General features: G+C 44.1%; 1 protein-coding gene across 1 annotated transcript in view; it reads right to left on the reverse strand.

Annotated features, from left to right (window-relative positions):
- The window catches only part of LOC138558241 (E-selectin-like), a 405,907-nt gene that overhangs the window by 98,491 nt on the left and 290,861 nt on the right, over positions 1-16,555 (reverse strand). The window contains exon 15 of the mRNA XM_069642666.1: positions 590-775. Within this exon, the coding sequence (XP_069498767.1) occupies positions 590-775 (186 nt within the window). The remainder of the gene's footprint in view (positions 1-589; positions 776-16,555) is intronic.

The following is a 16,555-nucleotide window of genomic DNA, read 5'->3' on the forward strand; positions in this document are numbered from 1 at the left end:
GACCCAGCAGGCAAACTCATAGTTTTCCAGTCTAGAAACAAGGGTGCCGGTGAGCTTACCGGCACCCGTGTTTCCGGGTCGGGTCGGCAAACTTGTAATGAGACCCATTGACTCTCTGCAATGGGCTCTCTGGATCCCATGAAAGCAGGGTGAATAAATATGCCGTTGAAACATTTGTGCAAATGTGTAGATATTGAAATACAGAAGAAATGAAAGGTAGATTGTAAAGTGGGTACTGTGGGAATTATATCTGGCCTTCAGGGAAATAGCATTGTCCCGCCGCCACCACCAGACAGTGAGATATTTGAGGAAGGATTGAAAAGCTGAAAGTGACAAAAATAGGAAAAGCTGAATGCAACACACATATGATTACAAAAATGGCGGTTTCAATCATTTATTTACGCTACAGCCTATGAAGCATTGATAAGATAAGCATATGGATGTCTTTCCATTTGTGGCTTATTTGTGAATGAAGTAAGGTTGGTTGTTAGACAGTAAAAGGGAATTAGGTGAAGGGAATGTATTTGTGTCTTCTATAATTGCCTTTACACATATACCACATATTTGTTTCCACATTCCCCCCATTTACCTTCACAACATGGAGTTTCAGCAGTCCAGTTCCCCAGAGCTCTGCATGCCAGTGCATTGGATCCACTCAGCACCCATCCTTCCTCACAACTGAACTCACAGACGGTTCCAAAGCTGAAGTTTCCCCAGAGATGAGAGCAGCTCATTGAGCCTCGAACAGGAGCAGACAAGTCACTGCAGTGAATCACTGATGTTGAGAAAAAGATAATTATTGACAGCAGAATGTCAGCTTGTAGCTCTAATTGTAGGATGTAGCAGCATGACTCTGAAAGAGTCATTTTCATCTAGCAAGTACCAAAGAATAACAAAGTAAGGGGGCTCCGCCATGCACAGATTAACATTATTACAGACGATGCGTGCGCAGGTGATGCTCAGGTGAGTTTCCAGTTTACCAGTCCTAAAGGGGGAGGTTAACTGTGTGTACCTCAACATCTACGTCTTGATCTCACTCTATAGATGGATTCAAAAAAAGAAACACAATGCCCCCATCTTTTATAGCATCCACAGAACAATGGGTTTTCTTATGTGGTGGTGTCTTGAACCTGTAGCTTGAAAACAGAACAAGCAACGGTGCAGACAACAAGGTGGAAGTCAAACATGGCTATTCAAAAGCTTTTCTGAAAAGTTATAGCAATTGTCAGGACCAGTGATCAGGGAGAAACATTCATTATTAATTCATTGATGGTGAATTCTCTACATAGAACGACGCGCTTCCAAAGGACCCTCTCTGCCCTTGGAGGAAGGAAGATCAAGAGAGAAAAAAGAGGAGGATTTGGAAGTGTCCAGAAAGAGTGTAAATAATGAACTTGGTGAAAGAGCATAGAACCTATCTGCAGCTGGAATCTCCTTCCTCAAATGGGAGGGTTTTGTAAGCTTTAATGTTACAGTAAAGGATGAGCATTAAGAAGACTATCTCCTTCACACAGAGCAATGCACAGCAACAGGGACAATGGGAGCAGAGCAGTCAGTCAGGGAAACAGGCCTCTGAAGAGAAGGACAGTGAAGCAAGCAGTCGCCCCACTGACCTTCCACACCCCACATAAGTACAATGATAACTGCTGTTGTTTGGAAACATTGTGCAAGGATATGTGGTTATGTGCGGGAGTGGCAGAGAGTGGTCTGCTATAGCTGAGCTCTACAGTGCTGTGAAAGAAATCAAGTGTTTTGTTGCTCTCTACTACATTGGCGGGCCAAGGATGACGCTAATCTACAAAAACTGCTAAACTGCGTGAAAATTGCAGAGAGTGGTCTGCTGTGATCCGCTGGGGGAGCCGGTTTGCCTACATTTGGCTCTCCTATGCATTGCATATTAATCAACTTTGCTGAAGTGGTAAGTTGTATTATATTTATTGTGTCCCACTTACGACAATATTGTCCAACTGAGAAACCTCTGAGGAGTGTATTTTCTATACTGTAGTGGTGTACGCTCTTAAGGTCCCCCCTACATGACGATCACGGACGAAAGCATGCATTAGAGGAAAGGTATCAAGCCCCCATTGCCTCGCTCTTACGGGCTTCATAGCAAAGGGAAGTGGCACATTGCGGTTACCGGCTGATAAAAAGTTTGGTCACTGGCAAAAGCGCTGTTTACTCGCAAGGAAAGTACTGCTTGTGTGGAAGTCTGTAGTCATGATCTGCCCTCACAAGACGGTCATCCACACCCCGCAGGCTAAAAATAACGAGCCGGCAGATATTACTAAAATTACCAGCTTTTTCTCATCTGTGGTGGAGACACACACCAACCCTGCCAATCTCATTAACCCCCCTGCCACGGCAAGTTCCCCGCTCTCTTTAATCAACATTGACAATAATAAGTCCCTTCTGAATTTGCTATTTAATTTCCAAAGAGAATCTTTGGTTGGCATTCTTCCTAACGCTGATCTGACTACTCAAGGTACAATTCCTAATACGCATTTGTCAGCCAGTCCTGATATGGCTCAATTTGCTGTGGCTGCTGCTGTGGAACATGGCTCATATTGCACGGATTCACGTGCCTCATTCGTGACTAACAACCAGGCACCAGCCGACTCTTCATTCAACCCAAGTCTTAATACAGTGGGACCCATCACGAGTTGGGCGGTAGCCCTTAAATGCAGCGGTAACACTATTACTGCAACATTTAAGGGCTGGCCCGATCAAGAGTTGGACGCTAATTGGGCTGTTTTACCTCCAGCTTTTTTCTGGAGGTGAAAATCCCATTTAGTGCCCTGTTTTCAGCATAATTACCAGCTGTATTAGCGTGCAGTATTTGCGCTGAAGATTCCCCATTGGTTCCAATGAACCCAATGGGGAATGGGGATTTACAGTTAATGCCCAACCTGTGGTCCGGTGGTAATAAAGCTGGACCGGCTGGCGGTAACTCTATTACAGTTGGGCGGTATTACCTCCGGGATACCGCCCAACTCGTGATGAGGCCCAGTGGCTGTGACAGTAGATGCAATTTTTGGATTATGCTCATCACTGGCCAACAAGCAGAGGGCCATTCAGCAGATCCTGGCCTGGGTGGTTGAAGTTATATTATATTAACAGTGCCAAATACGATCCCATAGGGAATCATATGCCTTCAGATGACAGCATTTAAATAACTGATGCAGATCTAGCAAATGAGTCGAGTATGATGAACCTGTCTCCCTCCCTACATACATCGCCACCATCGCCACCATGTTTGTGGAAACTAAGGATAAAACACCAGCAGCCTTCCAATCTGAGAGGCTGCAACCTCATGTTTTAAGGCATGATACTAAATGCAAGACGGTGACTATTTTGAGCAGCAAGAAACAATTGAACAGACGCAGAAAAAGCAAATCTAAGCGAAAGTTGGACCAACCTGCCAAGTCAATCATTGTGATTTAAGACCCACAGTAGACGCGGGTTCACGGGACGAGATATGCCATTTTATTAGCTTGGATGTTGTGGAGGGTAACCTGAGGATGTTTGAGCCAAAGAGAGTCACTACTCAAAATCCTATTCTTGGGTCAGATAAGTCCAAACCTGGCAGTTTGGACAAGTGACTAAAGGTTCCTGAAACGTGCAACACAGCACACATTTCTGGTAAGGAGAGACTTCTCGAGCATAGCAGCACAGGCCTCCTGACTTGCCCTTTGTTGCCTACTTCGAGTAACAGCATTGGAATCCAGTTCATGGCATTCTCGGAAGAGCCTTGAGCCTGGTCTGGACTGAATATTACCAAGCCTGACACTGAAGGTGACCTCGTAGTGCGGAGGGCCGTAATTCAGGTGCCTAAAATACACCACTAGCTATGGTGGCAATTACACATGATGAAATGGACTACAGACAACGCTGGTCTATTTCTTCAGCTCCTGATACAAGTAGACACACGAGTCAACGGCATCGCACGAGTTGTCGGAGTGTCTGTATTGTGGAAAGGTCACCAACTAATGACAGCCCCTTTCTTAATGGAGTTAACTTGATGAAACTGCTCCATCATTGAGATTTTTCACATCCAATGACATAGAAAGTGTCGAACTGCCTGCTCATTCATAGTAACAGCAATTGGGCCATTGTTACATTCGGGCATTATGTGATTGTTGATAGGCTGCTATGCTTTGCAAACATTTTCAGGAGTATGTGCTTTGATATGCAGATCCAGCAGGCTATCATGAGATCTACATGTCCTCTTACACCACTATATACAATGGAAGGGACAGGGGACTGCAAACTCCAAAGGGAACATTCTACCTGTGGTAAACGAGCATTCAACAAAACTGACCCTCAAGTGACGAGACCTGTTCCTCAATGGTGGCTGGTTGCCAATCGGTACTGTACGAACTCCAACACTGACATCCTGAGCCAAAACCCACTTTGTAAGTTCTTTCTTGGAACACCCGCGGCTTCAAGTGCTTTTCGACCTATCCAGACGGGCTTAATGCTATATGTTCAGCACATTTATTTCTCTATCATGTCTGACCTCTAATGGTTACTAGATGTTTACTCACCCAAATGGTGGTTTATGTATTGGTGTGAGATCATTTTTGGATGACACGGGTACAAACTGCTCCTAATGTCTGGGCATTGTGATCAATAACTATCCTAATGTAGATGACTGTATACGTATTCTTAATCTATATGATCCCCCTGAAGGCTTGCACACTACCTCATTGCAATTGATAATAAGGGAGGCCATACAGGGGTGGCAGTCGAAATGTCCAGGGGGGGATATTTTCAACACTCATTGCATTGGTGTTATCGATGAGTGGCTGCTTGAGATGGGGGCGTTCACACCCACCCATCCCTCGGCCACAGGGAACAAATATGGCCTTGGTTTGTTGAACAAGGGCCATAAAAGGACAGAGCTGTTGTTGAACTTTGATCTGGAACCACTCATCCCAAGTGATCGTGAAACCTTGCTCAATGTGATTAACCGGCAGAGCAGATAAAGCTTGTCCTGCCTGGACAGCATGTTTGCTACTCCTGGCCTCATCGCACCCTGGTCTCGAGGTATGAAGTCATTAGTCCCTCCCTGAGTGATCATCCCATATTGTGTGCCTATTTTTGTATTGATATGAGGCAGGGGAGTTGCTAGGTCTGGAAAAGACCCGGGGCTAAGCTGATGTCGGAACGGTTGGGACTGGGGGCTAGCTAGTCTTTTGGCTGTAGCTCCTGAGATTATATCCGGGGCTACAACCAAAAGATCAGGGGCTACAGCCCCCTTAGCCCCCCCCTAGCAACGCCCTGATATGAGGGCTAATAAGTGTGGCCTTTTGCAAAGGGCGATTTGTAACCTGCAGGGGAACCGTTTATTGTGATCTGAGATTAACATTGAAATAATGAATGCTTTAGTGATGGCCAGTAGTCATACTCCAGAGGAATTGCTCCAGATCTGCAATGGGGATATGCAGACCCCATTGGACTACTTATGGCCGGTTTCAACTCGCACTAACAAGTGATCACCCAACAAAGAGGCACACTACCTCTCTTTGATATCAATATTCATAGGAGGAAAGTGGCCCTTCACAAGGCGATAGCTGCGTCAATTGACATGCCACTCTCACATGTTCTATAAAGAAACTACAAATTGTGGTGTTGGGCAGTCAGAATACAAATTGGTTGTGGTAACATAAGCATAGCACCTTTTCTTAAATTTGAACATGGTGTTTGCACTATTCAAAACACATGATGCTAGAAAGATCTGCTGGCACCTTTACCGCAGCTATCTATCTGACCAATCCCCAAACGAGCTGTGTGGTATCATGGAACAGGCTTGGTCCTCTTATGTTAAGGACCTATATTGGGATTGAACTGGATGATCTCCAAACAGCCCTTTAAGAAAAATAGCAGTAGCCTCGAGATAGATGGGGATGCAGATTCATACTCATGCATCAAATAATTAGGAAAACTCAACAGTTTGGCAAAGTGAGTCCGTTTAATGACAAGTTCATAAAACAGGGAGTACAACGAACATCAGCTATCGCTCGATCTTCTAGCTAACTTTGATTTTAGAAAAAACACAATATAGCAAAAACTCACCATTTCTGACGTACAACCTCCGCACATGCTAATTTCATTCTATGTGGCAATCTTAAAAACCTAGCATGCAATGTGATTGGTTATAGGAAGGTAACTTAACATAGGTACTATATCTGTATATGGTAACGGGGAGAGGGGATTGGATAATCAGTGTCCGGTGGGGCAACTAAGCCCTCCCTTCAAAATGGCCACTATGAACATCACTAAAAGTACGACGTCCCATTGGCTCTATTCACTACAGGACCCTAGATTACATGGTCCACTATGATTGGGTTGGCATCAACCCCACTCATACTTTTCCACCTATGTCTAGCAGCATGCAGAAAGAACATCCAGGTGCAGAGAAGCTTGTCTGCACCCCAGTGTGAAAACAAATAGAAAATATCGAGGCTGAGTAGCCCAAAAGGAAACACACCGAACACGGGTTACAAAGGAACATAGAAAGATCTTTTATTTTATATTGAACAGTTTCAAAGGACAAAGTAACAGATAGCTATCGGCCCTCAGTACAACACAGCGAACTCCAGCGTGGTTCGGTGTACTCAGCGAGTGGGACTGTACATTAGAATAGTCCCACTTTATATACGTTTGAAACATGACGTCCAGCCCCACTGTGAGTTAATATTCCTCTAATACATTACTAATCTAAGGTTCGTGCTGAGTTCACACATCTATACGCTTAGAGTTTGTCTTTAATACATTTGCCAACAAGCCTACACGGTAATAGGGTATTTTAGGATTTCTCATAGAGTCTACTTCAAACATTAATACAATGTAGTTAAACAAGTGTTCTCAGTTCAGTAATTGGATACATTGTTCTTAACATATGCTTGGGGATTAGTTTCATTGGCACAAGTAATCCTTTACATACAGGTCAACAAAGGACAAGGTCTCAGTTCACGACCCCAACATGTGGCCTGCAGGCAAGTTACATATTAGTTGTACGCAGAGGTCAAGACGGCCATGTTACATTCGCAATGACACTTTCCAACATTTTAGCTCACAGGGTGACTTTGCAGCGAGAACCTAAAATGGCGGATTAACCTAAAATGGCGGTTTACATCGATTCTAAGGTCAGGACCTTGCAACACAGATTTCTTCTCAAGTGGCTTATAAGCAGCTTGGCATAGGCCAATATACATATATTCATTGTAATAGGAGGCACAATATAATTTCCCGTTTGACAAACCCTCCTTTTGGCCTATGCCAAGTGCTAAACTACCTCTGATGTCCTTGCAAACACTCCATGCATCATCATCCATGCACCCTGAATCGCTGTCAGAAATATCTATTGCCATCAGATAATTCACAAAAATGTCTTTTAACACGTATTCCTTGAAGGTTTTATCTGGGGCATACCCTTTATGTCCTAATGTACCTATCGCTTGTGCGCAACATCCCCCTAGCATGGAACATATACTAGATAAACACTGGATACAACAACAAAGGAACAACATAATTCCCAAAATGATCAGTAAGACCGAAAGTACCTTCCAACCCCAAGATTGCAAGAAGTCCCAGAAACAAGCGCTAAGATCCCAGTTTCCCTCGGGAACATGCACTTCTGAACTAAGGACGTGCAGATTCTGTATTGCTTTGAAGATAGTTGGGAAGGAATCTGGCATGAAAACACAGCAAGCGGACCCCACCAATTTACACACTCCACCACGTTCAGCCAGAATGACATCTAATGCCATCCAGTGGTTCTGGAGCACTACTAGTCTTATCGCTTTCTGTTCTAATGTCATATTATAGAGTATGTCCGTGGTCCGGTTGATGGTTCTCTCCAGTACTCTCGCTAGTCTTCTGATATCTTCGGAATTCGCTATCTGAATGGCACAAATGATTTTGCTACATCTCCCAAGACCTGTGCTAGAGTGTCACCATTCTCGTCCCGCTGTGGACGAGCCTTTGAAACCTCTACTGTACTAGCTATGAACACCCCAGGTAACAGGATCCCTAAATAACAGGTTCCCTGTCAATCCCTGGGTAACCATGGAAATGCTACATTACCGCAAACAAAATAGACAGGTTCGCCTTCATACAAATGTCTATCTTCCCCAGTCAAATTTGCAACATTGGCACAACCTTTAAAATCTCCCATTGACTGAGTACCATTCCTCTGTATGCAGAAAGAAACTGAATCGGGGCTATGGTTAACAGTGTAGGAAGGAGGCATGGCATCCTTATTGCCTATCGGAGCCATCTTGAAGGAAATCAAAGATTGAAAGGGATGAGACAGTCTTTCAAAAGGCCTAATAGAAGCAACGTTGAGCTTACTCCTATTTGCGAAAAGCGAGCATCCCAGGAGAGTCAGAACACATTTCTCAAATTCATTCAAATTAGTACCATCAAAGTTCCCCGAGATGCTATCGTTCCATGGGCCAAAGAACAGTGCTCTAAGAGAAGCATAACAAGCAGTTGTCAAAGTTAAAGGATGAATATACCAACCTTACCCCTTATCCCCATGTTGCGGTAAATGTGAACAGACCCAACAGTTGGACCTATTGAAAATGGCATGTGTAGCATTCATGATAAGTAACAGAGTATTGTTATGATACCTTTGTCTATGCTGGGAGTCCCTAGGGGACAGAGTATGCAAATGTAGGAAGGGAGTAGAAACAGTGGGTACATTTTCAGTCGGTAACAAGGACTCTAAAGGATGAGTTTCCTTGAGGTACCATAGGCCTAAAACAGTGACTATTATAAAAACACATATTATTATAAAAACACAGCAATACATTTTCGGGGACGAAGTGCTTTGTCCATTATCCCGGCTGGTCACACGATCATTTACAAGTCCCATACGAGCGGTAGCGGTGGCAGGCATTGTAGTCTTCAAACGGAAACACCCAATGTTCTTTGCTGGCGACCTCCTGGCCGCGTGACTTCTTAGTCCTTCCACAACCCTAGCCAACAGAATCCCCTTTTTCTCAAACAATTATTTGGGCAAAAAGCAAGCCCTCGATGATTCTTTTCCTTCTCCGAATGCACAGCAAAACCGTGCCATAAGTCTATCAGATGCACAGCAAAACCGTGCCGTAAGTCTATTTTCTTAGACGCAGATTGTACCTTACTTTTCCCGGTACTGATTGTGTCGTCACTTCCCGATGGAAGCAACGTATCAAGAGCAAGTGAAAATGCCAAATTTGAAACAACAGTTTCCAGAAGCAAAACATTTGGAGAGTGTGGAGACAGAATGACGGGTTTCCCAAGCCTCACGGGCTCAGAAAGCATCTCCGATGCACTCTCAATGCTATTTACTGCTTTGGGATCGTTGATTGCAGCGTTAGCGAGGGGTACTGTTTCTTCTGTATCGTGTGGCACTGGGTGAGGAAGTCTCTTGACATGCGACGCGTGGATCCAGTTCTTCTGCCTGCGACACACACCGCCATCTGTGTGACCAGCAGGACCTGGAATGGGCCCGCCAATGAGGTGCAAGGCAGGAGGAACGCTCAAATGCCTTGATGAGCACCCAGTCCCCAGGTCGTATGCTGTGGCCTGGGCCCTCATATCGTACAGGTAAAGCCTCTCGCACCTGGTTATAAATCAAATACAGGTTTTTAGTCAACTGGCTGCAATAATCTGAAAGAAGTACATTTTCAACATTTTTCAAGGATCTACATTTAGGAAGATTCCAGATATTGGCAGGTCTCCCCTTTACCACCTCAAATGGAGAGAGCCCAGTCTTAGTTTGAGGGGTTGTACGCATGGCTGATAACACGATCGGTAAGGCGTCCGGCCATTTTAATTTAGTGCTGGCACACGTCTTAGCGAGCTTGTTGTTAATGATACCATTGTGTTTTTCTACTAGTCCGGCGCTCTGAGCTTGTCTGGCTGAATGGAACCGTTTGTCGATCTGTAATGCTGCACATATTTGCAGAATTACAGCAGCGACAAAATGTGGACCATTGTCCGACCAAATGACTCTTGGTAGCCCGAACCGAGGAAAATATTCCTTTAACATGGTTTTCGCAGTAGTCATGGCTGTAGCATCTTTGACAGGGAAAGCCTTGACCAATTTACTAAAAGCACAGATGACAACTAATACATACTTCATATTGTTGCACGGTTCCATTTCAATCAAATCGAAGTGAATGACTTCAAAGGGGACAGAAGGTGGCCCAAAAGTTCCACTTGGAGTTGATGTCCCCTTTCCCACATTGTGCTGTAGGCAAATCATGCAGTCCTGAACATAGCGCTGGGCAATTTTCGAAATGTTGTCATTTTCCCACACTTTCTCTAACATCCTCTTCATTTTCTGTGCATATATATGCGTAGGGCCATGGGCCATAATAACCATCATCATCACATAAGTGTCAGGGAGTAGCCATTTCTCTTCAACTATGTCCACCCAACACCCATCATCATCGAGTTTCCCCAAGCCTTCAGCCCACCTCTTGGATTCTTCTAACGTGGCATCAGCTTGGATATCCTGTGCAGACCCGACACCCTTGTCCATTGCATAGGCATTTACAGTCTCCCTTGAAACATACATCTCCGTAAAGAGATCAGTGGCAGTTTGTCTAGCTATCTGATCAGCGAAAGTATTCCCTTTTCCTATATCATCTATAATCTTTCGATGTGCTGCACATTTCACGACAGCTAACTGACTAGGGAGCACAAGCGCTGAGAGCAGTTGTACTATTAGGGAGCCATGATGGATCTTTGTGCTGTGCGAAGTTAAGAACGCTCTCTCTGACCAAAGTCTCCCAAAGTTGTGAACCACCAGAAAGGCATACTGACTATCAGTATATATGTTTACTGTAAGCCCTTCGGAAAGTTCACAAGCCCGGGTCAATGCTATAATCTCTGCGGCCTGCGCGGAGTTATGCGTGATTCTCTTGGTTTCCACGACCGTGCTCAATGTGATAATTGCATAAGCAGCTGTGGATGTACCATCTGGAGGTTTGAAGTAGGAGCCATCACAAAATAGCTCTCCTTGTGGATTGTTCAAAGGAGTGTCTTATAGATCAATTCTACCCTTTGTCTCTTGTTTGGTAGTATACAGACAGTCATGTGACTCTTCATCGCCGCAAGCAGTACCTTGCGGGAAAGGTAAGAGTTCAGCCGGATTAAGAACACAACACCTCTTAATTTGGATGTGAGGAGCAAACAAGATCAATTCATATCTCGTCAACCGTGCGGAAGTGAGGTGTTGCGTTTGGGTTCGGTTCAGTAGAACATCTACAGAGTGAGGCACCATCAGGGTTAGATCATGGCCTAGGACCATTCCCTCACTCTGTTTTATAGACGCAGCAGCAGCAGTGACAGCTCGCAAACATCTTGGCAAAGCGCATGCTACAGGATCAAGGGCGGAAGAAAAGTAACCGCACAGCCTATTCGTCCCTCCATGTTCCTGCGTTAATACAGCCAAAGCACATCCATCACATTCATGAACAAACAAGACAAAGGCCTTGTCATAATTTGGCGTGCCCAAAACTGTTGCCGAGCACAATGCAGTCTTGAGCAGATCAAATGATTGCTGGTGCTCCGTGTTCCATGGCAATGGTGAAGAAATTCCCTTCTTTGTCAAAGCCAACATCGGTTTAATCACTAGTGAGAAGTTTGGGATCCACAACCTACAGTAAGAAGCCATACCTATCAAGGCTCTAACGTCCTTCTGTGTATTTGGGACAGACATGCCAGAAATGTGTTTTATTCTTTTAGGTGTCAATCTTCTTCCCTCCTTTGACTAAATAGGCGACCTCCTGGTAACAATATTGAAACTTTTTAAGCGAAGCGTTGTGACCATGTTTAGCCAGATGAGTAAGCAACAACACAGTGCCCTCCTTACAGGCGCTCTCAGAGTCTGCAGCTAAAAGCATGTCATCAACATACTGAAGCAATGTACAAGTAGAGGGCAATTCAAGGGTACCAAGCTGTTCTTTCAAAGCCCTACTATAAATGCTAGGACTCTCTGTGTAACCTTGTGGTGCACAAGTAAATGTAAACGAGCGCCCCCCTAAGGTGAACGCGAACAAGTATCTACTGTCCTTGTGTATAGGAATATTAAAGAAAGCATTCTTCAGATCCACAACACTAAAGTAATTAGCTGTAGCTGGAATCATGGTTAATATCGTCGTCACGTCAGGCACAATTGGAAATTGCGGAGCGACAACTTTATTAATGGCACGTAAATCAATTATAAAACGGAATGGAATGGCATTATCGCCTTTCTTGTACACGGGTAAAATCGGACTATTGCACAAACTTCCTGAAATTTCCTCAATCACCCCGCGATGCACAAAATCGGAAACAATGCATTTCAAAGCTTGCTCGCCCTCAACTGAAATCTTATACTGTGGAATGCGTGGCAGCTCAATTCCATGTTTCAAGACTATTTTAACAGGCTCAATCTGTAAAACACTGACATCATTGTCGTCAATTGCCCATAAACTCTCTGGTACATCACTGAATTCTGGCGGCAAAGGTCTAGTCAAGAATTGCGAGACAGAAAGTTGCTGTGGTGAAATCGTCAAACGCACTCCATCAGAAGAACAATGAATTACTGCATTTAATTCCTTCAACAGATTCAACCCCAGAAAATTCTCTCCACAATTCAAAGTCAACAGAAAAGGACAGTGGTCCATAAAGTGACCCAAAGAAATAGGTACCGGCAAAGAAACTGGACAGACAACTAGTGTGCCAGAAAACCCTACAGAAACATTGGTTCGCCCTGACAGTGGAATGTTTGGAACCCGAGAATGAACAATGGAACACTTCTGTGCTCCAGTATCTATCAAAAACAGATGTTTCCTATTTCCCACTACCATTTCAACATAGGGACCTTTCTGATTAACGGGAATAGGTGTAGGTTCCAAACCCTTCTTCGGGCAATCCTAACAAAACAGATTATCATCAAAAGGAAGCTCTTCAGAGAGGTAAGCAGCAGAAGGATGATCAAATATGTTTCTAGTATCCACACTTGGTACCTGATTATCCTGTGAAAAAGGTTGCTGAGGATCCTGTGCAAACTGACCTCTACCAGGGCCCCCTACACCCGGGCGACTCCTGGATCGTCTACCCATATTTCCGAATGTGTTATTCGACCTTTGTCAAAGGACGGGGCATTGTGCACGCCAATGACACTCTTGTCGACAATAGGCACACTGGTTAATGTTCACAGGACCCAAGGGCACATTCCCTTGTGGAACATACTGACCTCTAATGTGCGAACTACCCCCTCTGGGGCCTCTAACAATTTGCTGTAATAATACTTTAGCCTTTAAATCACCTTTTCGCTTCTCAACTCTATCTTTTTCATTGTTGACACGGTTCTCATAGTACTGAGCCATGTGCAGTACTTCTGATTGGGACTTCGCCTGCCAAGTGCACTCAGAAGACATCATTTGTGACTGGATGTCAGGCAGCAATCCACTCACAAATTTGTCCACAAATAATCTTTTCCCAGACTCTGTGCCTAAGTCTTGTCCACTGAAATCCGAGAATACCTGTTCGAACCAATTAAAGAACTCGGTAGCACCCTCAGACTTCCCTTGGACACAGGCTGTAAGCTTGTCCCAAATGATTCTCTTTTCGGGAATTATGGTTTTCAATTTTGCAATGATTCTATCAGGCAAAGTTAGTATCACCTGGGGCAGTATTTCACCAGCTGGCCTTTCTCCATCAAGTCTAGTTATGTTAGCCCATGTATCTCTCAACCCTGGTACGTCGTCTATAGTCCTAACTTGTTTCCACAAATCTACGGGCAGGAGTACAGGAAATAACAAATCAATATCACCCAGGGTGAATACTGAGGACTGCAGGACAGACTCTATTTCTTTATAGAATCCTGTCGGATTTTTCCTAATGTCAGGAATAGATTGTCTAATAGTGTTCACTTCCTGTCTTGAAAACGGGACATGAACAAACTGTGATACATAATGTGCAGGACAGGAACGTTCACAGCAACTATACCCGCTGCAGCATCGGCCGCAATCTCAACCTTCGGGACAAATGTCGGAGGAACCTCTCTCATAGGCAACTGAGAAGTAGGTGACTCCGAACGCTTACAAAGCAACAGAGCCAAGTCGAGTGCTAAAGCAGTCGAAGAAGTGTCAAGTGAAAAAGTTCTCTTATATATACTCAATAGCTCCGTGGGACAACTAATCTTTCTCTTCACACAATCATCCTGTAGGTACTCTATCATTACCTGTATCACTTTCCTCTGCATTTCTGGCGTACACTGACTGTATGTGTCATATACCTCAACTGGAGTTATCGACATGTCTGTAATCCATCTAATCGCATCTTTCATAAAAATTTATGCTTTCTCAGATATCATTTTACGACAAGGAAGGAACCGTTTCTGTACATACATACTTTCCCCATCGTCATCCTCATTCTGTAACCTTTCCAACTCCTTTTTATACTCAAATATCCTCTCAACATGCTCATGTACTTTCTCCACAGTATCTCTTGAAAACGCTAAAGTGTTCAGATCTCTTAACCCTTTTGGGAGATCTGAATTATTTAATTTGCCACACATTACACATAAATGAATCCCTAAACCTTCAATGAAAAAATTTTTCTCTGGAAAATTATCCAAATTAGAAAGTGTGGTAAAAACGTTAGCTTGACCGTCTCTCTCCATACAATGCTTAGCCCATGCAATCAATTCATGTTTCTTTTCTGGAGGTACAGTATTGCGAGTCACAACCCTTGACCCCGCACCCTGATCGACTGCAAGCGGTACGAGACCACTTGGAAGAGGGGGAGCAGGCAAATTCAATGGAGGTACTGTTACTGGTGCAAAAGGAAGAGGTGGAGGAACAACAACTAGAAGAAGAGGAACATTAGGAGGAGCAAGAACAACAGGCAGAGCAGGAATAGCAGGAATATCAGCAGGAAGAGGCACATCAGCAGGAAGAGGAACATACCGAGGTGGCGCAGTGGCACCGGCCTTCGCTCGTTTAACAATTTGTCAATAAGTTTATCAGAAACATGGAAATCTTTAGAAGGATAGAGTTTCTGAATGCCAAGTGAGAATGCCCTATGTATATTCCTAGCTGACTCAAACTGTTTATCTTGGTCATAGAACAATGCTTTTTCGGCGTTCGTCTTATGACGGCGCTCATGTTTTTCCCTACTTTTAAGCTGCTGTAACGCTTCTTTTTTCCAATTCTGCAAAACATCGAATGCTGCAGGTCTAGCCTTTTTCTTTAATAGAATCGACTCTAAATACTCAATACGAGGGATTTCAAAACTACCATTGATTGGCTACTGAAGTTAGGAGGCATGTCTGGTTTGTCTGTGCCAAATATCATTAAACACTATACTTCCAATGCCATGCTTACAGTACATAGTACACGCCGGCGACCCCTCCTATGGTGCTGGGAATAAAGATTGTCTATCTAATCCAAAGATTGTCTATCGCTGCGGAATAACGCCCTGAAGCAGGGAGACAATTTCCCAGCCATATCAAAATATTGGTGGTACCTGGTCAATAAATGTGTCTGCAGATACAATACGCCAAAATCAAATGATCAGGATACTTAAGAATCGGGTCACGACTCACCTGATCAATCCTAAGGAAGTCCGATCGGATTTCAAAGAATCTTACCTAACTAATCTTACCTCGTGTTTGGTAATTTCGGCAAATCTGCCCGCCTCGATAAGTGGACCCTCGTCAAGATGCCGTCTCGGACCACACACTAATCGTCCAGGGATCGGGTCGTGCAGCGCTGCTGAGGTGTCGCGTCTTGTTCAGAAGGGGCCCCCTTCACCGTCCGATCCCGGTCTGATAGCGTGTGTCAACCTTTGACAATGCGGCATCAATCTTGAGGGTCCCTATTCGGGCGCCAACTGTAACAACAAATCGAAAATATCGAGGCTGAGTACCCCATAAGGAAATACACCGAACACGGGTTACAAAGAAACATACAAAGATCTTTTATGTTATACTGAACAGTTTCAAAGGACAAAGTAACAGATAGCTATCAGCTCTCAGTACAACACAGCACATCCAGCGTGGTTCGGTGTGCTCAGCGAGTTTAGGATTTCTCATAGAGTCTTCTTCAAACATTAATACAATGTAGTTAAACAAGTGTTCTCAGTTCAGTAATTGGATACATTGTTCTTAACATATGCTTGGGGATTAGTTTCATTGGCACAAGTAATCCTTTACATACAGGTCAACGAAGGACAAGGTCTCAGTTCACGACCCCAACATGTGGCCTGCAGGCAAGTTACATATTAGTTGTACGCAGAGGTCAAGACGGCCATGTTACATTCGCAATAACACTGTCCACCATTTTAGCTCACAGGGTGACTTTGCTGCGAGAACCTAAAATGGCGGATTAACCTAAAATGGCGGTTTACATCGATTCTAAGGTTAGGACCTTGCAACACGGATTTCTTCGCAAGTGGCTTATAAGCAGCTTGGCGTAGGCCAATATACATATATTCATTGCAATAGGAGGCACGATATAATTTCCCGTTTGACACCAGCTTCACACCAATTATGCTACAATCAATC

The sequence above is a fragment of the Ambystoma mexicanum genome, chromosome 1q (assembly GCF_040938575.1).
Source record: "Ambystoma mexicanum isolate Mex_15411 chromosome 1q, UKY_AmexF1_1, whole genome shotgun sequence".
In the NCBI taxonomy this organism is placed as follows: domain Eukaryota; kingdom Metazoa; phylum Chordata; class Amphibia; order Caudata; family Ambystomatidae; genus Ambystoma; species Ambystoma mexicanum.